The following is a 25,640-nucleotide window of genomic DNA, read 5'->3' on the forward strand; positions in this document are numbered from 1 at the left end:
ATTTTTCAAGTCAAGTAAGTAAGTAGCCATTGCTAACAGCCAGACGTTTAATTAAACTAAAGCAACCGAACTCAAGCTTAGCGTCATTGTGAACACGGTATCATACTGATTCTTAAAACAGAAGCCGGGCAAACATGATAAATGAAAAAGTGACTTCTGAGGTTGTGAAAACCACAGCAGAGAAGAATAAACCAAAATTATGACTATTGATATTAAACAGTTGTTTTTCTTCTTTGAAAGTTTATTTGAAACTAATGTCTATAATGCTGTTTTGTAGAACAAAATTATGGGTAAACGCGGAAAGACCAAATGGCACTCTGTTTTCATTTACGAATACTTTTATTATATACTATATAACTATAGAGGATAGCCAGGTAGGAGTTATTGACGAACAAAGCCTTACTACTTAAAGTGCACAAAAAAACAATCAATAGGCGTTGAGCGCAGAACTCTGTTAACATTATTTGGGAACTGGCCATATAGATATAGAAGATAATAAGAAAGAATCTAAAGAGTCTGGTCGCTCAGGTGCCGCTAGGAACACTCTCATTGTAAACTGTAAAATACCGTTCAGCTCTGTTAAATGTTACAATAGCTACTAGAGGAGCTCTTCAGGTCTTGGAACATCACTAATATACTATGTTATAAGTCGTATCATAATAATAGATTCGGACTACGGATACAATAAAGTATTTTTAAACAAACTTTAGTCACATTTTCTCAAAGCCGATGTTGCTCTGAGTGATTTTTTGTTGGCAGTTCTTACGGGTTGTTCCGAAAAATGTTATGGAAAATTTACGGTTTTAAGGAAAGACTGCAAGCTTCTACAGATTATCTAAGCTACAGTGCTATTAAGCGGTGTTGAGTAAGCATGATAGTCCCCAAAAATAAATCGTTTCCATATTGTCCAATATTAAGGCGATGATTAAAAGCGCTTTAAGCCTTCTCGTATTACTTTTATTTCAAGCCCTATTGTAAAAATTGTAAATTTCAAGGTATTACAGTCTTGCCATGTGTACCAATTTTTTAACTAAGCACATTATTCACATAACACAGTTTTATTGATTTGCCGCTGACATTTAAGTTAAGGCCAAGCCATTGCTTTCTTGCCAATCTGGTTTTAAGCAAAATATAAGAGTTGAAAAAAAACAATGTTTAGTTTGCCCATACAAAAGTAGATTTATATTGAGGCACAAACTGGTATTTTTGAAGTTGTTGGAATTATATAAATATTTCTATTGGCATACATATAGCATGTATACAAGTGGTTTCTAGTTTAATTAATGTTATGATTTATTTTATAATTAGTTCAAGTGCAACTGAATATTGCAATATTCTGAATATAAATTTGGCACAAAGTTTGTAACATCCAGAAGAAAACGATTGAGACCTTAAGAGTGTATACATACATACATATATAAATAATCAGCGGGACGAGATGAGTCTTATACAATATAGCTGCTACAAAAACTGAACGATGAAAATCAAGTTCTTATGTGAAAAACTATTTCGTTTAACGAATTATCTTCTCGAAATCTAGAACAGATTCTGAACCACTTGAATATTTCAGGAAAGTTTACGTGAGTTGCGCATACTTATACTTTTGCGACTCGCTTACAAAAAAGTAACTATATTTTAAAGTCGAATATAACATTTTTCAACAAAATTTAGATTAACATTTAACATAAAATTTATCGTTGCAGAGTACCACTAAACCTTTATTGGATATGGATGCGCACAACTTACCTGAAAAGAAAAGAAAAATAGAAATTAATTATGGTTGTGTTATTGCAATTTGCAAATGGAATTTTGAGTGTAAGTCTGTAGAATATATTGTATGTTAAAGAACCTTAATCTCATTAATTCCGCTACAAAGATACTTTCGACGAATTATGTTGGCTGAGCGCGTTGAAAACAAACAAATCCACAGAAATTGTTCATTCAGATTAAATGAATTACTTTATATTCATGCAAGTTGCATTAGCCACAATATCATATATATTTTTGGAGCGGATGTAACTTGCACTTTAAGATAATAATTGCAAGTATCATTTATCTGATTTTTCAAACCTTATAGAGTGGCGAGTCCAACAAACAAATCGTATAAATTAAATAACTGGCTTAGTCTAATAAGGATATAATAGCAAAAAGGGTATAAGAATAGCATCTTTAATGGGGTTTCTACAAACAATATTATGGTGAAATTAAAATGCAGACAAATTTCAATTAGATATCTCTTAAACGGATTTGAGGTCAGATCGCCTTTATGTCTAGTCTGCGGTCACCAGGACCCTTTTTGAACTGACTCGAAAACATCTCCAGTTATTACTAGAGCATTTTAGATTATCTATACATATGAATATTGAACTAACATTAATGTTTAAGTACATGTACATTCTAGTTGTTAAGCTTTTATACCACAGTGGGAGTAACGGGTGGCTAAATTAAGCTGTCTATGGTAAAGAGTTACAGAATTATCGCATACTTTGATAAAAAACTGAATTATCTTCAGGTGCTTTTTAAGTAAAAAAAAAAACTTACACCTAAACAAATGATTCAGAGTTAAAGTATGTTTGCTTTGTGTCTTGCAGGGCTATGTAGGAAAATATGCTTCCAATTTTAAATTATGCAAACCTTTTAATTCGATTTCTTACTTATAACTCGCTTTCTTTCGATAACCAATTTCAATCAGACCTTAAGGGCGTCTACAATCATCTTGCTAAGTGAGAAAGAAGTTCAGATATTTTTTATATTATCATTAAGCACGTGACCATAATCTTATGTGTCATCGTTTACAGTCATCAGCAAGCGAATTCCCATCCATAATTTTATAAAAATATTACCCAAATTTTATTTATGTCGTAACCCGTTTCAAAATTAAGCGACACGTTCAAGTCTAGGAAAATTATTGCCAAGTCATTTGAAATTCTTTTAATTAAACGCAACAGAAATAGCATTACTTCTTGTATAAATATGCAGTAAGAAATTAAGTAAATCTTGTTATACCAACAAATGACATCAGCTTCTTCAATTAGTCAGCGCCGTCTACATATTTTATCAGTGAATCAGTTTATGCAAAATATTTTCTACTTCTAATTTTATTATTATTTGATTTGAATCTTTATATTTCCTATTGCGTGTGCTGCTATTATGTTTCATAAAAGAATAAATTAAAGAAATTTCCACTAATTTCGAATGCCGCACGCATATAACTACTATTTTAGCAAAATTAAAATACAATTTTTAGTTGAAAAAATAAGGAAATAAATTTGCATGAGCGAAAATAATGTGAGTTGTTTGCAGCAAATTAAAAAAGCAAACTCTGTTATCATACATCCTTGCAATTCAATTCCTATATTTTTTATTTTAGTAAAATTCGAAGAAAATCTTCAGTTTCTAATCACTGAAAAAAATTAAAAAAAAACACTTTCCAACACTGTTATCACTACATTTTCCCAATTCAATTCAGTGAACTAATTCACGAAGAGTAAAAGGCGAAAGTTTAGACGATTTTGCACTGATTTCACAAATAGTAAATGCGAAATTTTATTAAAAAAAATAAATTCAGCTAAGTGATCAAACTTCTGCAGGTGTCAAGTGGTAATAACTTTTCAGATGTGACACGCAAATAAACAAATGTGCTACATATACACATAAATCCTCATTTAAACATTTAAAACATTAACAATTTCCATTTGCTCGTATACATATTTTGTTGTTTTTGTAGTTTACTGATGCTCGTTTGCGTGTGGGTAAACAAGATCTCAAGAGACTGAATGGTTTGGGTAAATGTCATTTTTATTCAGAGCACATAAATCCATTTGTGGCAGATTAGAGTTTATGCGCGTAAGTGTGGCCAAATAACGTGACCTGAAATTCGCCGATCGAAAGTGAAACGAAATCGAAATTTGCAAGATTTTCGTGGTGTAGTGAATTTCAAGTGCACAGTCGTCAAGTGTGTTGAATTATGAGAAATCGCCAGTTGAATCTCGCTAAAGGCAATTTAATTTTAGGCTATTTTTTGAAGTGAAAGGATTTGAAAAGTGAAAAAAGTAACAAACACTTTTACTGAGGAAAACTTTATATAGGCTGCATTGTAACTTAACACTTATTGTCGGAATTGTTAGAATCGATGCTGGGTTGTTTGTTTGATGTTCTCGATCTATATAGCATACAATAAATAATTTACTATTGGACCGCAATTGTTCATATTTTCGGCGGCCAAATTGTAAAAACGAATTATTTCATAAAAAATGTTCTTTACAAAAAAAAACAATTTTGTAATTCATGCCTTTCACTTCGTTTGAATTTTTTAATTTACTGACAATTTTTAAAACCTGAATCGGAATATAGGCCGGTGCAGAACCTTTTAAAAATGATAAAAAGTGAAAAAATCTAGTATGTTGAAACCTATTGGATAAGAAAGATAAAATAGTAGAAATAAGGTAGTTTTGCCGGGAATCGGGATAAATCATTTTTAAGCCTCAAAACCTAAACCACGCTCTTCCCTTCCTCTTTTCGACCTCAGTTCGCCCGTAAATTACTGTTCCTTTCATTTTTGTTATATTATCTGTCTTTCCCAATGGGTTTTATCCTACCATGATTTTTTAGACATAATTAAATAAAACGCATAATGGGCACATGGATATATCTAAATTATGGCAATTCATTAAGGATATGAAAGGTTACAAGGATTAAAAAATAATGGTATGAAAAATTTCAAGTTAGTGAGCAGTGTTTAATGCTAAACACAAAAATACTAATAATATTATAACGAAATATGAATGAACAACGAGGCTCTTAAGCACATATTGGTAGTTTTAATTTAAAAAACAAAAATACCAATAATAATATTTAGTGCTAAACACCAAGACAACTATAAACTCGAGTTTATTGCAAGGCGCTTGAGCTTATAATAACAGTGTTTAATACTAAACCCCAAAATACTAATAAACTTATGGCGCAATATTAAAGTAGGTTTTATATTCAACAAGTGAGAGTGAGCGAGAGAGAGTAACAGCAGAAATGCATGTGTGCTCAACATAAGTTTAATCAAAAAAATTTTAAGCTGCGATTAGTATAAAAAATCTACAGATAACGCTTGCTAAGTACATTAGCTGCCACATAAAGTAGTCGCTTTCTTCGATTACTGCTGTTGACGAAAACTACTTTTTATTAATATATAAATAATATATATAATATGTATATATGTACATATGTGCACTTATATACACAAGCACAGACTTATGATTTTATTACGTTTTCTACAGTTTTTAGACGTATAAATAAAGGATAGAAATAAATACATACAAGTATGTTTTACAGTAACATGTTTATATTTACGTATATGTATATATGGTACATATGTATATGTGCTTGCATGCAATGCATTTACAACAAAATTTGTTAATTTTTTCAATGAAAATATAGTTTCGCACGCTATGGTAAAACAACAACAATAACAGCACGCATATAACTAACGAGAAGCTTATTTACTTGCGTTGGCGATGATGATTACCCGCTTAACTGTGCTGATAGTAATGCATTTGACGTTGTTGATATGTGCGGCATCTTTGTTGTTGCAATTGTTGCTCTGATTTTTCGTAGATTGCAGCTGCTTTTGATAGCTCAGCGCGCAACAGTCAGTCTTGCAGCAGCATGTACTTTCTATTTTTCATATAAATTCAACGAAATTCGATTTGGCGCAAGCAGGTGGCAGACAAATGAATATATACGAGTATATACATGTTTTTTTGTATGTACTATGTAAATATATATACGAGTACGTATATATTAATATACTTTACTGTATAGCCGTGTATACATAAGCATATATGAGATGTATTTTATTTTATTATTATTTTTTTTGTGAAATCGCTAATTTTGTTACGAATAACTCATTTGTGGCATACTCATTTATGTAGAAGCAAAATTACTGTTATGAAACTACAAATTACAATTAGCGCAACAAACCGGGTACAAAACTAATGATCTTTAATTGTAACTAATACATGATAGTTTAATAAGTAATAAGCCAAATAACAAAATCAAGCATATAGTTAACTTATAAACCTATATTAAAATTATTATATAATTATGCACTCACGCACCTACTTATTAGCACAAATATGTATACATATATGTTTAACTTAAATGTTTTAATTTCGTGTTTAAATGTCATAACGTTCGCATACCAAATCGTTTATGACACTGTAGCTGTTAATTTCATCGGTAAATTGACAGAAGTCGCTCCCGCCACCGTTACAAATACTGCACGGTATTGTATTGTGCGCCCAACGCGTGCTCTCCACACCGCAGGAGAAATCGAAAGTGAAACTTTTTTCACGAGTTATCTAATTGCGCTGACATAATGTTTACATTAATATTTTTAAAAGGTGAGAAATGCAAATGTAGACACATACAGACACACATAGATCAAAGCAAACACATCTACGCACATGCATAAAAATATAGATATTGTTTACATGAGTTACAAGGTATTTTTGAGACAGACTGATTTGTGAGTAAAATAAAAAAAGTTGTATGTACACAATAGACGGGGAATAAAACAAACAACTGATATAATGCAATAAACTGGCATAACCCGATAGGTATAGAATTAAGCGGTTAACATATACTACTACTACCGTTCAGGGTTGCGAATTTTGATTCAAAAAATAAAAATTTTATTTTTAATCCCGATGTTGGGATTAAAAATTAAGTTTTCATAAGCAAGATGTTTGGGATTAAAGGGTTAATTCTAAAACGAATTCCTATTTTAATTCTCAATTATATGCTTAAGATTGAAATTTTTCTTTTTTATTTTTCAATCCGGTAGTTGGGGTTAAAAATAAAAGCAAATTTTTCATCCAGGTTTTTGGTATACAATTTTTTTTATTTTTTAATCCGGTATAAGGGATTAATTTGTTTTTTTTTTTTTAAATCCCGTAATTCAAATATTTTTTTAATGCATTATTTGCGACCCTGCTACCGTTAGTTGACTTTGACGGCAGTTGGCCTATTTTTCCTCCAAATAGGATATTCAAGATCCGTTACAACAACAACATGACACATGTTATTGCACATTTGAACATAGCGAGTGGAGAATTGACGAAATTATACCAAAGATCAGAAATTTTAGGTTATCCGGTTACCTTTTTGGACTGCGTTTGACAGATATACAATGGTTTGAGATGACATGAACGATGTAGTTTGATAGTTCATTTCGCTTCCAATCCTAAACTATTTGAAATGACCTATTTTAAGAATGAAAAAAGATATAATGGCCTTCAATTAAGGAACATATAATGAAAAGGTAGAAAAAAGGAACTGAAATCTGTTGAGAAAACTCCAAAGAAGAAAACAATTTTTTAAATTTATTTGTTTTTTTTATTTAAGAGATAAATACTTTTGTTTTTTGTTTCTAGCTGAAAAAAAATTGTATTTCAAATATTTATTATTTTATTTCAAATATAGAAAACGTACTTTTTGTAAAATTTCTCAATTTTCACCCTCCCCTTCTTCCTTAGTGCTGTTAGCCACATTTTTTAATAAGACCAAAAATACTCTCTTTAAAAATTTTTCAAAAACCATGGTAACTTTAAACTAACCTACAAATTTGGGGGATTTCTTAAAAATACTTAAAATAATAGGATTTCTTCTCATTTCTCAAATTAAATACTTTGGTTATATTTATAAATTATTTCTAAAGTGTTTTGTATGAATCGAATAGCGACAAATACTCGTAAAACTTTATTGAAAATACAGTTACACATATACAATTATAATGCGTTTATTTTATCCATTCCGGAAAATATACTTTATAGACTAACACTCATTGTCATATACCAACCAACCCACTTGACTTTTGGCCAAGTCTGTAGTTTAGTCACGATTGTTGGTCATAGTATTAGCCAGCATTCACCTTCATTGCGACAGCGTTGCCAACTAAGTGTCAAAAAAAGAAGCAAAGAGGAACGTCAATGCAGCAGCGCATCTTCAGAGCCAATACACTTTTGTTTTTGGTTGTTTTTTAGTATACTTATGCGAGTTGCACGATTTTCCAACGGCGCTGAGCAAAATAACTGAAAGAAAAACCCGTGAGTTATCTCACCACTGAATTCGACGCGGTCACAAGCAATGGTAGCGCCAGTTAAATGCATTTCGCATTGCAGAATAAATGCACGAGTGAATGAATGGATGAATGAACTATGTGGCTGATTGCATCTTAACTTCACAGTTCAAGTTCAATATCTCCATTCAGGAAGAAACACTCGTGCTTTTGTTTGGCATGTCGTGTGCTTTATCTGCATTTCAGCTTTTAGCTTAATGTGCAGTAGCGGAGATTTTCATTGGCAAATAAGAGCAAAGTTATATGATATATGTATACAAGTAGATTAAAAAATTTTGCAGATTTATGGATACGACTTTGGCTTTAAAGCTTAATTCCAATAACAGATATGTTTTCCTTAATTATTAACGTTTTTTATTCAGGCAAAGCAGAATAAATTTCAGTCTTTCAGTAAATCAATCAAATCAGCCTTTAATACTCTCTGTATGATTGTTCTAAAATCGGAAGTTGTGCTTTGGTAGGCAATCTTCAAATATGTCCAACCAAACAGCTTTTAAGTTTTCGAAATATTGGAGATGGATCAGAAATTTTTCTTCTGCAAAAACCGATGAGTTTTGGAAGTTGAAGCCAACCAGGATGAAGAAGCGCTAGCGAAACAAAGCGGGTATTTTATGAGAGACAAACAGATTTTTCAGGTAATTTTAATGTTGACAAAATCTTAGAGGCTAATACTTAAAAAAGTTAGAAGTGTATCACTTTTTTATATACATAAAGGTGACCAAAGGATTGAAAAAAATAATCTAACAGAGGCATGCAAATCGCTTATGTAGATTACGTCAACATCTAATGGAATCTTATGATACATTAAGTTATTTTAATAACTTAAATGGGTAAGCAATTCAAAACAAGTTCCACCAATAAAAAATATTGCCATTACTACCAGTTTAAGTGCTAAACTATTACTAGTGAAAATTACAACACCTCGAACTAGTTGACCTTCTCGTAAGACACGCTTAACCAAGTTAAACTGTTAGACACCCAACTCCAACAGCAACCACTGGAAAAATAGCAAAGCAAATAGATGCAAACCACCGGAGCTGATTCTTTAGCACACATACCTTCATATATTCGAGCTTAAGAGCGCTAAAACGACAGTTTAGTAAAACATCTAATTGCATTTTTGAAATGAGTAACACTCATGACTACGGAAACAACAAAGCGACGTCAAAAACAACAAAAACCGCAATAGACATGGCAAGTTGTAAAATCGTTGCAGCACCTTTTCTGTCAGACGGCGTTAATTCAATACAAAGAGGAGGTTATGAGCGGGCCTATGTATGTTGAGTGTTTGTATGTATGCATATACAAGTATTACTATGAATATGTGTATGTATTGTATATGTGAGTGCATATATTGCAGATGACTTTTTGCTGATGGATTTGGTTTTGAAGTCGAGGCATTAATGCAAAAATGCAATTCGTATTAGGATGGTACATACATACTTCGATATATAAAGTTTTTTGGAAGTATTGAACATTGTTATGAAACAAAACTATAGATGTAAATAAAATCAACCAAATAATTTTAAAAAATTACAAATATTCAAAAACAAAATGTTACGAAGTATAAAAAAATTATTATATTATCTTGTGTCTGCATAGAAAGTAGCTTAAGTCGAGTTAAGTGAGACACTAGATATAAATATATTAAACAATATTTAAACTATGGCTTCAAGCAATGAAAATTAACAAATTTGTAGTTGCTAATTCCGTATGCTGATTGCTCCCCTAGCTTCGATTGAGCGGAAGGAATTGAATGCATTTGGAAAATAGTTTAGTTTTTAAACTTAGTTTTAGATAATTATTTTCAAACAAATTGTTATTTAAAAAATAGGGGCAACTTCATGACTCCACATCTCTTATATATTTTCTTAAAGAGCACTCTATTTTGTGTTTGATTAATTTTAAATGATTGGAAATTTAAAAGCGTTAGTAACGGTGGTGAATTTTATATCCTCTATGTATTTTCAACTTTTAGATATTTCTCTTCAAATTCAAAACAGGTGGTAACTCCATACAACAGGATTTTTTATATTAACGGTGGAATAATTTATAGCATAAGTAATAAAAGACTTGCTGTTCTTAAAACTGAATTATTATCTGAAGCTTACTAAAGATTTATTAGAGGCATTAGATTAATTCTGTTTGTTTATGAACCTTTCGCTAGCATAAAAAATAAATATATTTAATGTTATGTGGGCCTAACTACAAATTACTCACACATAATATGTTTGCTGAAGTGGCCACCACCCTAATGTTGGTCCACATGTGATACATATATATGTATATGTATGCTGGCACCCATATGAGCATACAAATGTATGAGCAACCGGCGGCATACTATGGGTTGATATTTCTTTCCGTATTCGTAATATCTATGCAATTAAATATTTCGCACTGAGGCAGAGGCATATTAACATGGCTCTATGCGCATAGATTAAATCCAGGCTTACGAGTTTACGATGCATATTCGCACAGTTGTATATAAGTATGTATATGTACTGATAATTGTAAGAGTATGCTCGAAATCTGCTCCAGCAGTTGGGTTAGGTTTCCACAATGTTGTATTGGAATTTGAGAGCACGAGTATGTGAATATAAGCGCATTTATGAAACCAGCCAGTATATATGAATTTATGTACATATTCACTAATGTATAAGGAGATATATGTATGTATATGCATACTTCTTTCACCTACTATTAATAATTTGCATAATTTTGTTTTGTTTTATTTAAAGACTTATTCTCTTGCTTGTTTTCTGCAAAGTTAAATAGCAATATATGGTACATACAAGCAAACATATAAATATATACATATGTATATAAATATATAAAGAACTACAATTATACATGTGTGTAGGCAGTTATATATACTCGTTTACACCCATAAAACTACATTTCTGCTTGATGACTTTGGTACCCAATACTGAACCGCTGTTATTGTTGTTCTTCAGTACCAGTTAAGTGATTATGCATACATAAATACACATGTTACTATATAATAGCCACATTCATAGAATTCAAATTATGCAATTTTATTTTCTTTGGCTAAATAGCCAATAAGAGCTAGATGCAACAGAAAAAATTGAAGAAAAGAAACCGCAAAGAATGTCATGAAAAGTCTATAACTCATTTTCTTGCGTTCAAGTGGTATTTTCGTGAATGTTAACAAAGTCAGCTAGGTTATTAGCTAATCTGTCAAGATTTAGCAGATAAATATGACTTAATAATATATGTATACATTATTAAAACAATAATTAATTCCAACACAAGCTCGTAAATATTAATTTCAAATGCAATAACGAGTTGGGACTTCTCAATAGAGGGTATAAAAACTTTATGAATATCACTTTCGACGGAAATTACTCATTTTCCATATATTATAAATTAAGTTCCAATTTTTTCCGAAATTACTTATGATCATAATTATATCTTATGGGCAACACTGATTTCAGACAAATACAATCATAATTTTAACGATATTTTTTGAGAGAAAAAGAGTATATCGATAATTCCCTTAGTTCTCAAAAAGTATCATAAATTGTGAAAATTATGCCTACGAAATTTGCAACCCCCATACGTAAACGTTGGCGATCTTATAAAGCATATCTGTATATAAATGATCAGCGGGACGAACGAAATCGATTTAGCCATGTTCGTATATACATTACTGATATATTGTACAAGTCCTTTTTTCTTAAGACGCTGTTTATTTGTCGGACGACTATAGCATATAGCTGCCATACAAACTAACCAATCAAAATAAAGTTCTTTTATAGAATACTTCTTTATTTGACAAGATACCTTCACGATAATATCTAAATAAATTCTTCAGATCAGACCCCTATAGCATATAACTGCCATACCAACGATCAGAATCAAACTTTTTTATTTGATTAGATATCTTCACGAAATTTCGCATGGATTATTATCCAAGGCAATGCTACATTCTCAGAGAAAATTGTTCAGATCAGACCGTAACATATGGCTGCCATACGAACCTGATCAAAATCAAGTTCTTGAATGGAAACTTTGTGAAAGCTACTCTAGAATCGGTGTGACCGAAGTTAATGCTTTTTTCTTGTTTGATGTAGGTTTAACAGAAAAACAATCGAGTTGGTGACGTCATGTATGAAATATATGTTTGTTTACATTATTTTGAATGTTTGAACATTTATATCGTTAAGACCGTATTTTGCCATATATTGCATTTATTATTTTGATACTTTAGTACAACTTTTGATTAAATTCTAATTCTGACTAAGCAGTCTCATAAGAAATGGTTCTTAGTGCTATAATAAGTATGTATGAATTCTCAAAGGGTTTTAGCCAATCGACATCTGAGTTATCTTAATCAAATTTATTAATATACATACATAGTTTATATTTTCAGCCAGAACTTTATCAGCAAAGCTAGATAATTGGATTATTGGTTTGAACAAAGCTAGAAAAATTTTAATTTTTTATAAAGCTTGGTTTTAGGAATGCTATTTCTCTTATCGTTTATTGTTATTTTACTCCTCAAACGGGTAAGAAATAATAATGGAAAAATAATTATATTTTATTTTTAATTCAATTATTTATTTATTGACTTGTTATATAAAGTTGCAAAACTCCCATGAATCACTTTTTCACAGTCGAAATATTTTTCAAAATAACTGACCGCCGATTCGCTCTAGCTGATCCGGTTTGCATTGCATCAATCAACATCGGCAAGGTCACATTAGCGAAGCAATAAAAGCAAATAGAAAATGTGTTTGACGCTTTTTATTGACAGTTTTTTCACTAGATTGCCCTTCCAATTATTAAATGCGACGGAAATGATAACTTGCTGTGGGGCGTATGCGCACGTTAAGATAAATGGCATAACTGAATTTTGTTTGCCTGGTATACACACAACACATACAAGCATGCATAGAGTCATGTAGTGTTTTGCTGCTTCAAGCAATTCTTGAAACAGTTAACGATGCTGCAGGCATTTCATTTTATGTCACCAACATTATGCTGTCAAATTACTTTTGTGTATGTGTGTGTGTAACTGTTATATTGTTGCTCATCAACTCAGCGATTCGTTCGAGTTCATTGTCATTCAAGGCAGCCAACATTAAAACGAGTAAGCGAGCACATAAACACAAAAACAACAACAACATAAAATTAACATATGAAAAATCACATTCTCACACTCAGCGCGAATGGTTGCCGGATGCTGGCGATAAAAACATACCTGTTGTTGTTGCTTACATTTGCTATGCGCGCGCTGAGTAATGTGACTGCTGCACAGCGCCAGCGGCATCGTTTTAAGCTGCATGCGCCTAAAATGTGACGTAACCACTAAAAAGCGATGTGTAGCAGCGTAATGCAACAAGCGCAGTCAGCATTGCTGTTGACACTTGCGTGAGTGCTGTCTGCGATTCCGTCCTTTGCAAGCGCCTGTTGCAAATGTCGTTTTCCGGTGTACAAATATGTATGCATGTGTGTTTGTTTGTGTTTATATGAGGGCAAGTGCAGATTTTTACGGTAGTAGCTGCTCGTTAAACATACGCATTTACTTTATTATTTTTGGTAGTTGTTGTTGTATGCATATTTGTTGAACGCGCCCTGCCGTAAGGAATTTATTGTTGAGTGATAATTTTGTAATGTAAGCCTAAGCTTACGCGAACGCATTCCAAACATACGCATTCTTCTAAATATGTGTGTGTAGTATGTTCATGTGGCTAAACGGAATTGAATTTGTAGGTTGCCAGGGAAATAAACGCATATATATGCACATTTTGAAGTACATTTTCGCCATCAAGTGCAACATCATTAAAATCGCAAATAAATTTTGCTGTTTATCGGCAAATTTCCGGCTACGATTTCGATAACAAGACAGCTTTTGGTTAATGGAGGGAAAAGGAGTAAAAGAGGTTGACTCAAAAGTGTAAAACAAACTTAGTTTAAGTTATTTCCAATGCGCTGTCTATAATATAATCTAGGCAGTTACAAAACTAAATTTTGGTGAATTTTGTAAAATGCAATTTATTTTATATAGCCAAAACTCCGATGGACACCGCCGCATAATACATTTTTTCAGATAAGATGTTGGTTCCAAAAGAATTAGTTTCAGAAGCTTAAATAGTTTGTTGTTATAAGAAAAACCAAGAAAAAAACGTTAACTTCGGTTGCACCGAAGCTATAATACCCCCTATAAATACAAAAGATTTCTTACAAGAACTTGATTTGATCTGAATAATTTCTTTCGTCTTCGAGAATAATCTATGCCATTGGTGAAAATATCTCTTCCAATTAAAAGGTTTTCCATACAAGCACTTTATTCCGACCATTCAGTTTGTATGGCAGCTATAGTGGTCCGATCGGCGGTTCCAAAAAAAGGGCAGCTTCTTGGGGAGAACAAGACGTGTACAAAATTTCAGTTCGATATCTTAAAAACTGAGGGACCAGTTCAAGAATATACAGATAGACGGACATTGCTAAATCGACCCTGCTCGTCATGCTGATCTTTCTTTAGGGTCGCCGACGTTACCCTTAAATATAGCACTGCAACTGTATGCCACGTTTTGATTAGATCAGTAGACAAGATTCGACAACTAGTTGTACCAGTTATTGTAATGTTGATTACCATCTAATCCATCGATCGATCGATATTGACATTGAACTAAAGAGAAAAAAGGAGTGCAACGTTTGCAAACCTGCAATTTGAAATAAATGGGAATCCCAACATAAAATTCTAAAACACTAGAAAACATAAATGTCACACTGTTATATTAAACACGTTTTAATCGGATTAGTGTGAGAAATACGGCAAGGTTTGCCAGCTAGTATTACCAGATATTATGATAGGGACTTCTAAAAGTAGTAATCACACCAAAAATAACAATAAAATCGAGGGTACCGATCGTGAATTATTGAATAAGTAAAATGAGTGAAGTGTTTAAGACTGCAGCATATAGTATCGATAATATGATGTATTTTGATGTAAAGTTTCGATTACCAAGAAGTCTAAACGAGGCATCGACGTAATTTTACGTACACTAGAAATCTTTCCATAGCTTCGTAAATGAAAGCTATCGTAATACACTAAAATCAAAAATACATTAAAGAATTGTGGGTTTGCCAGAGTCTCTGATACAAAAATGAAAAATTAAAAAAGTTTAGGAATGTCTAACTATAGATATCACAGAACATCTGTGTTCAGCAACAAATTAATCCAATAATGCTTAAGGTAAATATTTATGTATTCTAGTATGTCTTGCCAATGTCAATTGAAGACTTTTTTATAATAAAGTTAAATTTCATTCTAGCTAAAAAGAGCTCCTTTAGCGCTCTCTCATTTACTTTTTCACCTTTTGTAAACCCTTTTTGTTTGCCACTGGATTTAAAAATTACCTATTATGTCCATAAACAATTTCTTATATTGTATTATATATTAATGATATTCCGTTTAAATTTAGTTCAGTTACCTCTCGCTCAACTCGTTTCGAACTAGTTTGGGAGTAGTTACAGTATATATACTACAACCTTTTTCATTTCTAAGGGAACACAGTTTTAATTCATATATACACAAATATTGATGTATACTCCTGATTGCATGAATTAACTTAACTGAAAATGAAATCATGTTACGCGCCACACATGGCGTATACGTAACATCCATGTAGCATCTGCTTGCCAATTGCAAATTGCATTTGTTTACCATCGCGGAAATTCGTGTTAATCAGCTTATTTCAATTTTAGCGTAATATGCTGGGCACACGGCAAAGGTTTCAGGCAAAATACGTATTAGGAAGTAACGAAAATCGAGATCAAAAATAGTGTTACAAATTAAATTCATCGTCGTTTGGCGCAAACCTGACATCATCTTACGCAGCCACAACGTTTTCATTTGATGATTTTGTGTGCGTCCAAAAAAGTAGTTAATTATATAACAAGTTTTTGTGGCTTTAAGCAATTTGCATGACAAATAGATTCATTTAAATACGAATATGCCTGGGAATTTGTAAGATATTTGTGCTATTTTAGCAGATCTGCGCTGTTGGTTTAAATCACTGTCAAACATTTTTTGAATGTTTACGCTTTGAAACTAATAATAATGCTAATAAATGTATTTCATAAAATTTCGTTTTCAATACTATGCATTAGTAATATACGAATGATTGTATGTTGTTGGTTTGTATTTTTTGGCCAATAGTTTTAAGATAATAAAAGTAGCTATTATTTGTATAACAAAATCGTCCATTAACCAAAAGTGTAAAACTGACATCATATATTCGATTGAAATATTTTGTATATAATTTGAAAAGTAAAGCAGATACGTTATATTTGAAAATTTATTAATTAGTTTATTTATTATTATTATTGTAGTAGACTAACATATATCCACTTTACAGTATTTTTTGTTTATTTACTAATAGTTTTCTTAAAAAATTTGTATTAAGAGTGGAATGAATACTGCTTTAAAAATACGCTGTCGATAGAACTCATATGCATATGAAAAGCACTGTTGAAGGCGGCCTCATAAAAATACCTTAGAGATTTAAATAGAAACAATATAAAATATTTTGAGTAAAGTTGTATTTCTTATGACGTCACCTTAGCGTACTGAAAAGCCTTTCAATAGAGGCATAAAAGCCATTTTTCAACCATAATAGAGATATTTTTGAATTATACTCTTTTAAGGCACTCCTCTATGTTATACCAAAGAGTATCAAATGATCCTTGCGCATTACGACCTATGGTCGAATATAAAATGGGAATAAATAAATGTTGCTCTAAATTTTGTGAATTTTGTGCGTATTAAAGTAGTTTCATTCAACCGCGTCTTACAATTTATAACTCAACTTGCCAATTAAGCGATACCAAAGAAGTCAGGATAAACATTTTAAAAGCGATATGAGAGTATTGTGAGAGTAGTAAGTATTTCAAAGTACGAAACAGCACTTTGGTAACTATACTCATTTGCTGGTATTCAAACTTATACTAATATTATAGTACTAGGGCTTAGAAGAATTGTATTAATCAAACCTTTTTTAACAAAGTTATCAGTCGTTTAAAGACAACGAGAATTCCCCTATTTAAGGGATATCCAACCAGAGATCTATGTATTTATTAGTATCCACTATATTTCCCCCGTTATATTTCAAAAAAGATCAATCTGAAACCGATCAAATATTTTGAAAGTATCGTTATACTAAATCCACAAATGAAAATTGTATGTACCGCAGGTTATTTTTCTTGCCAACTTCTGAAATAATATTTATATTTAATCAAGGAAGAAATGACCTAAAAGCTACTCACAATTTTCGTAAAAACGACACTAAATGAATAGGATTATAATTATATTAACATCAAATACTTTTCAATACTACTTTTGAGTTCCCGAAAAATAGGTATTTTCGTCGTGTCGGTAATTTTTGAGCAAAACAAGGCATATAATTAAACAATAAAGGTATCAAGCCCAAAATGTGTCAACTATTAAAAAAATTGTGCACTAAAACATCGAAAACAGCTTTTCTGGTAATATTTTCAATTTAGCATATTTTTGAACACAGTTGTCATCTGGCTAAAACAAGTAAAATACAAACAAAAAATATAGGAGAAAATTACTAAAACCGCAATCGCTATAAGTATTACTGACCACAATTTAAACCTAATATTTGGAATTAGAAACACATATACCTACCGAAAATTAAGACATAACTAATTAAGATTTAATTTAAAAATCTGAAAAAAATACTTTTCAGAAAGCCTAAGCTAAGCACAATTCAAACCAAATATTTGGAATTAGAGATACATACATTGGAATAGAGTTACCACCTACCGAAAATCAAGAAATAATTAAGGTGTAATTTAATAATGTGCGATCAAGAAAAGACTGTTTAAAAAACTTTATAACAGTTTCTTTTTATGAGCTGCCAACTTTCGGGAAAAAAAGTTAGCATTTTATACAATATATGTATAAAATATATATTAAATATAATAAAAAAAAACTTTCAGAAAAGTATACATTTACATATTAATTTATGTGTGTTACCACCTTGTGAAAAAATTAGAACTGAGCACAATATTAAAAATGGTTAAGAAATCTTCGGAATAGTAGATCCATTTTATTATATTCACAAATGCTTTTATCCATTTCCATAAAATAAAAAATCATTTCACTTTTATTTTAACCTGTTTTTAGTCTAAAATAAAGTGTCTATCACCATTTTTTCTCGTGGGAAAGATTTTCAAATTAACTGAATCAAAGAGTTTAGGTATCATTTGGTGGTTTATTGCCTAAACTAATTAAAAATAGTCCGCGACGTAATTAAGTTAAATATTTCGCAAGCAATTTATTTATACACACATATGTATACATTTGAAAAGAGCGAATTCTGCTTAAATTAATTTTTGTTAGACAAAAATAAAATACAACGACAATTGCATTCTTTATTTAATTATTCTAACACACGATTTCTTGCGCAAATGAATAACGTAATTAATGACTCTCACTATTTGTACGAGTGAAATCAAAAGCTACATGAGCTAGTTCAGCTTAATAGCGCAGAAAGCAGAAGCGCGCCAACACGCATGCGCGACCTTCACTTCTACTTGTACTCGCGTTGGAAACGAGTTCTGTTACTCTTTCTTTTTATTGGCGGTTTCGCAGCTTCGATCAAAGTCTGTATTTATGCTGGTGTATATGTAGGTGTATTAATAATGTATTAACCAATTCTTGGCAGCGAATAAATGCAAATTATTTATAATACATGCAAATATTAATGGTTGACTCTTTTATTTTACCTCTAAGATATTACTAACTATACAAATATAGCATAACTTATATTACATACAGACTAGGCAGTTGAAATATTTAGCAGTTTAAACGAGTTAGTATGATTATTAGTGGATTAATTCACTGAACCAGCTCAACTGGTACGAGTATATATGTATATACTCGTATTGTATTTCTATCAGTAGCAATCACGGCAGGACTGAAGATTCTAAGTTTTCTGATTTATGTCTAAAAAATATTTCTTATAAATACTAATTTAAACTTTTTGAGATGTTGTATGTTTAGCAAGCGATTAATCAGTATGAGTTAAGTAATTTTTTTGTAAACTTCACTATAAATACAAGAATATATATACAATATAATGCATAAATAATTTTTCTGCCAGTTATATGAATACACGGAGAGCTATAGTTTCAAAAGTGGTGCCCATCTAGGCAACAACAATAATGTTATATGCAAAGTATGTAAATATATGCTAGTTATCAACCACAAATTGCCTTGAAAAGTCAAAACAGCTGACCTCAAAACAAGCAGGCGCCCTTACAAGCAGAGCAAATAAAATAAAACATTTTAGGTTTTTAGGTACAGTTTACACTGTATTCGTATAAACCATATTAATTTCACACTGTCACAATTAATCCTAAATGTAATTTATAAAGCACACTTCATGCCGAAAATGTTAAAAAGATGTAGAATATCATGGCATCCGGTAAAATTTACAAGCCCCATATACATATGTACAGAAGTAGTTTTAAGCGAAAGGAAATTTATGAAGTATATGTATAAATGCATATATATTTACATACCTTATGAAAGCAGTGCACATTTCAAAGGCTACCAAAGAAGAAAAGCATAAATATATATACCAATTTAGATGAATATATATACTATATATAGCGTCAAGTTTTTGTTTTAGCAACTTTCAAGTTTAGGTAAGTCATAGTCTACTATAAAAATACTCATTTAACATTAATCACATTAACACTCAAGATTTTTGATATTAATTTTTGATACAATATGGTAATGTGAGAATGATTAATGGATTTTTGAGTATAAAAAAAAATTTTAATATATTGGTTGCATTAATTTTTTAACACTTTTATATTGATAGCGTTTCAAATGTTGCATTTTCGAACGTTGTGTGTCAAATTTTTGACGTTTTCTCATTCTCACGAAGTTCGCTTTATTTTCAATGGTTCATTATGAGGTAAAATGGGTTAATTATGAAAATTATTGTACAATATATTTAAGTAAATATCTATTATTGGTTGTCACGACATAGTTTTAAATAATACAAGATATTGTAGTCCATAAATGATGGCCACAATTTGTGAATGCGAAAATCATCCAAGAACATGCAAAATACCTTCAGATGTCATAAATTCCACTACTAATAGCAGTTTTAGTGCCGTCATTAGTTTTTCCAATTCTTTTCATAATTGTCAACTACTTCTTCGCTTCATTAAACGAGTGATTACGAGAACAGTATTGCAATTGTCACCGTAGCGAACAAAGACAGGAAATATAAAGTGCATAACTGTTTTCTCAATAAATTCCATTTAAAAAAGGAAGTGTGTGCACGTTTTAGGGTGTTTCATCCCATATTTATAAAATGTACCATTTCATTATTTTAGTTCTTGTAAAAAAAATATATATACATTTATAATTCAGCGTAAAGAGAGTAATTATTATAGCCGAAATTCTAAGAATAAACTTTAGACTCTCTTTCTCCCAGCTTTTTAGTGCCTGGCAGCACAGTATAACATATACATATTTCTCAAATCGTTCTGAATTTCTTTCGAAATTACTTTTTTAAGTCTTCCAGAAACACTGGATTACTTTTGAAATATTTGCTTTAAGAAGCCAGGATATTCGTAATTATGTAGCACAAGAACAAGTTTTGTTTGTTGGTAAAAGTTTTGTCTGTATTGGAAAAGTTAAGTAGACAAGAATGTGAACTTAATAGCTTATCATTAAAATCTATTATAAAGAAAAGGCTTAAATCACGAACTTCCATCGAGTTACTTTAAAAAATATAATAATAATAAAAACTAAAACATAAAAGGACTACCCTAGCATAGCAAAATATAATATAGCAGTCATTTAATACGAATTTAAGCCTTCGAAAAATAATGCATTTAATCCATCATTATTGGCAGCAACTACAATGACTGCAAAAATCGTATTTGTTCACCCAGCCACGCATGCGCACATCGCAGCGCAGTTGGTCAGGCGAAGCACTGCTTGGAATGCATGAATATATGTATAATAGTACACAAGTGAATACGTAACTGTCAACGTACCAACAAATATTTCTTTATATAAGTATACAGTGACGCGCATACGAATGGGGAAGCTTAATTTATGTGATGACGGTGCTGATTGATAAAATCGTAGAATAAAAAAGTTGTTTTAAAATCGCTAAGAAATGTATGTATATATACAAGTATATATATATGCAGACGAGTATATATATGTATATTGTGTATTTATGCAAATCTCTTTTGCACTTATCTTTATTATCTTTTTTTTTTTTGAGGAACCGCCAATTTGATGATATTCGCCGCTAAAGTATTTTTTTGACTTTAAATATATTTGCCAATTTTTCTTTTGCCCACCTTTAAGTTTCTTTTGTTATATTAAACATGTGGATAAAGTACATGTGTATTACTTACCGGAAGCATTTTGTCGTTTATTTTTATTTTCAGTCAATCGCCTATTTTCTTGTTGGCACTTTATAGATGCTTTGTCCGCTTTGTCCCTTCCAAAGTTTAATGCACACCAATTTGTATGGTAAGTAATACAGTAAATTTATTACTTTTGGCGTTTAGTTAATAAAAGTACATAATATCACGTCTGAATTTTGTAGATTAATTGATTAATTTAATGGTAGACAAACTGCTCTTCAATAAACATAACATTTAGTTTAGTTTAATTATTGCTTTCAGCTGTCAGTTCTTGACATTTGATATTTCTACTTGTCGAATTGTACTTTATTTTGCGGCTATATTTCTAGATAAATAAAATTTAGTTAAATTTCTTTAAATATCCGCAGGTCAACCTCTAAGACACATTTGGTTACAGCAATTGAGTCTGCCAAGAAGTCAAAACAAAGAGAATCGAAAAGAGGTTTCAGCCTAGCATACATCAATTCTTTCCATATTTTTTTCAAGGTTCATTTTTAGACAGCTTGCTATCCCAATATCTTCAAAAGATCAACAATGGTGTGGTAAAGAATCATATCCGTAAATTTGATTTTTTTAAAACAATCTTAGGTATTAACTGTGATTCAAGACTTCGGCCGACTTTCAATTTGATAAAATGCCTTTACTTATACATTCACAAATACCATATAGTTGGTTCATCGACTTTATATGCTCAAACTCCACCAACTTTCCCTGAAGTCAGACAAGGTTACCTTTTATATGTGAATTTTCAAACACTTTAGATGAAGTCGATACTTGAACTTGTTATTAGAAAAACGTCACTACAGAAATTTTCTCCGAGCGTCTAACAAGATGCGGCTCTCATAATATATAGCTTAAGTCTTTCAGTCCGTAATATTTGTAATCACTATTATTATTCTATTAGGAGAGTACTATACCGCATGTTTAAAAAAAGATGGATGGTTTTCGTATATATATAATTGAAACATTTTGTTCCAATTGTCGATATTTGGACTTCTATATTAGAAAAATCTCTACCTAACCACAATGTCGTATTAAATTAATTATATGTTTTCGAGCACAAAAAGTAGATTAGTCTGCACAATTATGAATAATAATGAAATATTATGGTGAAGTATTGAGCTTATTATAGATCTATGCTTAAATGTCAAGTAAGGTATTTCAAAAATATTTGGAGATCGGCCTAAAATTTGTAAATTATCAAAATCCAATAAATTTTTTGTTTGAATTTAGAAAAAAATAAATATTTAAAAAGACCTTTTTCAAATTTGAGATTTGCTAAATGTTTGTGGAGTTTCAACAACAAAATTTTTAGCACGAAAATTGAAACTCGAAACAGAATACTTATTTGTAAAGGAATTTAAAAATACACTGTTATTATGTGGAGAAAAAAATTAAGTTATGTGTTACATGAAAAAAAAAGAAAACTGACAGAGTAAATACATTAAAAATATACATGTAAGTTATATATATATATATTTTTTAATTTTAAAAATTTTAAAGTTTTTAAAACACTATTTTTATAATTTGTAAGTATTATACAAATTTTGTGTTTGTTTTTAGGTTTTTTTTTTAAATAATTAATAAAAATTTTAAAGTAATTTTACGGAAATAAAAATATATTAATTTTTTAAATCTAACAATCATTTAGGGGGTTTCAAAATATTATTTTTATCATTTGAAAGTGTTATAAAATCTTAATTTTATACATATAAAATATTTAAATATGAAAAGAAGTGACAGATTTTTTAATTTTCGGTTGATTTAATCATAATTTTTTCGAAAATCTAAATTAAATAATATTTTGCTGCAAAAAAAAAGAAAGAAAACTGACAGCGACTGCATTAAAATGTATTTTTTTCAAATATTTTTTTTTTTTTATATTTAAGAAGACCATTTTTATATTTTTAAGCATTGTAAAAATTAATTTGCAATTTATTTATTTTTTTATTAATTATTATTATTATAGTTTTTCTTTTGTGAGTTATATATCATTAATTAAATGTTGTAATTTTTTGTACATTTCTTGCGCAATAAAAACAAATATTTTTAACAATTTTTAAATTTTTTATAAAATTAATTGTATTTTGGTTATGTAAATTTTCCAGTTTTTAGTTTTTTCTTCATAATTTAGTTTTATAAATTTCCATTTTCTTAGTTATTTCTCATTCTCAACTTTCATCTGTTTGCACTTGTTATGGTATTTTCTACGACACATTCACATTTTTTAGAACACCTCCATTCAGCGAATTTACGCAAATCGTTAATTAATAGCTGATTTAAAAATTCCATAGTTTCACAATTTATCCAAAACAATTCACTAACAAAGAAGCAAAGCAGCTAAAATGACAATTGCGCAGCCGTAGCCACAGCTTCAGCCACAACCATTTGCAGCTTGTCTGCAGAGTTTACGCAATCGCTTTTCATTTCGCACTAAAAGAAACTTCGAATCACCACTGTTCACTTTCAGCTGCTGCTGTGCGCATAGCAGCTCTGTACGAGTATATATTTTTCAGCTGGCGCTTATTTATAGATCACATCAGTGGAAAACACACAAAAATTCCAACAAAAAGATCCAACAAAAAAAACAAGCAATAATGATTCAAAATTTGTAGTATGCATTGAAACCGCCGCGTCATGCGCTCTGTATCCGCAACAATAACACCAAAGTATGTGCATGCATATATACACATGGGCATTAATATATGAAGTATATATGTATGTGCACATCATCCTTTGCTTTCCTTTGCTTAGTTGAAAAAAAAATTGTAGTTATATATTAATATTTTTTTAAATAATTTTAAATATTTTTTGGATTACTATTTATTTTTAATTATTATTATTATTATTTAATGTCAAAACTTAGCCTTTAAGCGCGTTTCTTTACCTCGAGTTCGTAACAACCTTTTTTTTATAAGTTTCACATATGATTGTGTGTTTGTATGTATGTTCGTATATTTAGTTAGTATTTTCCACTCTTGTGGCGTTACTTACTTCGTTTCAACCGCTAAGTCAACATTACCGTTCAAGAGTCACCGTTGCACTGATTCCAACTGTTGCTAACACGGTAGCTTCAAGCCATAAAACGTGCCACGAGCTAGCCACCAACAGCAAAACAACAGCCAGTAACAGCAAAAGTCAGTCCATACATGCAAAGTAGTCTCTGCAGCGTTGGTAAAACAACGAAGACAGCGAGCAGAAGACCACTTCGCTGACGCCAACGTCATCCTCACCGCTACCACAGGTGGTTTTGTTAGTTCACTTTTACGATTTTATTTTGTTGTTTTGCTGCTTCGGCAAGTGCCACTCAAGTTTTTCTTGTTCATCTTTTTATTGCCATTTTCGCATATTTTCACAAGTCAACAAAAAGCAACAACTACAAATAATATTCAAAATAAATTCATACAACAGAGAGCCATGACAGAGCGCTGAGTCGCTTTGAGCAACAGCAGCAGCAATAGTAACAGCCATAACAGCAGAAAAGCCGGTTAAGTTACTATGTTGTAGTTAAAATACCAACAAACAACAAACAAATAGCGGCAATCCACCACTAACCAACTCTGTGAACCAGTTAGATCTGAGCGGTTTATATATGGCTCTGCTATTTATTTTTTAAACATTTGTTTTTCTTTGCTATTGTTGTTGTTGTAGTTAACATTATGCCACAGGCTTGAAGTGCCTTATAAATTAGTTCTACATACCTATGTTGATTTAATTATGTTACGGTGCAATTTTACAGACGGCAGAGAGTAAATTTATGTGCATACACTGAAAATAAACAAAACAAAATATATAAAAAATACATAAAAATAAATAGAAATAAAACAGTAATCAACAATAAGATAAAATAAATAAATAGGAAAAAAGAATTAGGTGTAAAACAAAAACAAAAATTAAAATAAAAACTGAAAAGTATAAATTAAATCAAAGATATAAAAAAAAATTTAAAATATGAACGTAAAAATTAAAGTCAGAAAATAAGAGTTAAAAAACATAAAAAAAAACATATAAAACTAAAAAACATTTAAAATAAATAGAAAATAATAAA

The 25,640-nt window shown here is 30.6% G+C and overlaps 1 protein-coding gene across 1 annotated transcript in view; it reads right to left on the reverse strand.

The window, feature by feature from the left end:
• LOC106614216 (uncharacterized) overlaps positions 1–24,912 on the reverse strand; it is a 96,460-nt gene extending 71,548 nt beyond the window's left edge. Inside the window, 2 exon segments of the mRNA XM_036371381.2 lie at positions 21,581–21,917; positions 24,587–24,912. Of these exon segments, the coding sequence (XP_036227274.2) occupies positions 21,581–21,589 (9 nt within the window). The 5' untranslated portion in view covers positions 21,590–21,917; positions 24,587–24,912.
• Between the last annotated feature and the right edge of the window lie 728 nt (positions 24,913–25,640).

Source organism: Bactrocera oleae, chromosome 5 (genome assembly GCF_042242935.1).
Source record: "Bactrocera oleae isolate idBacOlea1 chromosome 5, idBacOlea1, whole genome shotgun sequence".
Taxonomy (NCBI): Eukaryota; Metazoa; Arthropoda; class Insecta; order Diptera; family Tephritidae; genus Bactrocera; species Bactrocera oleae.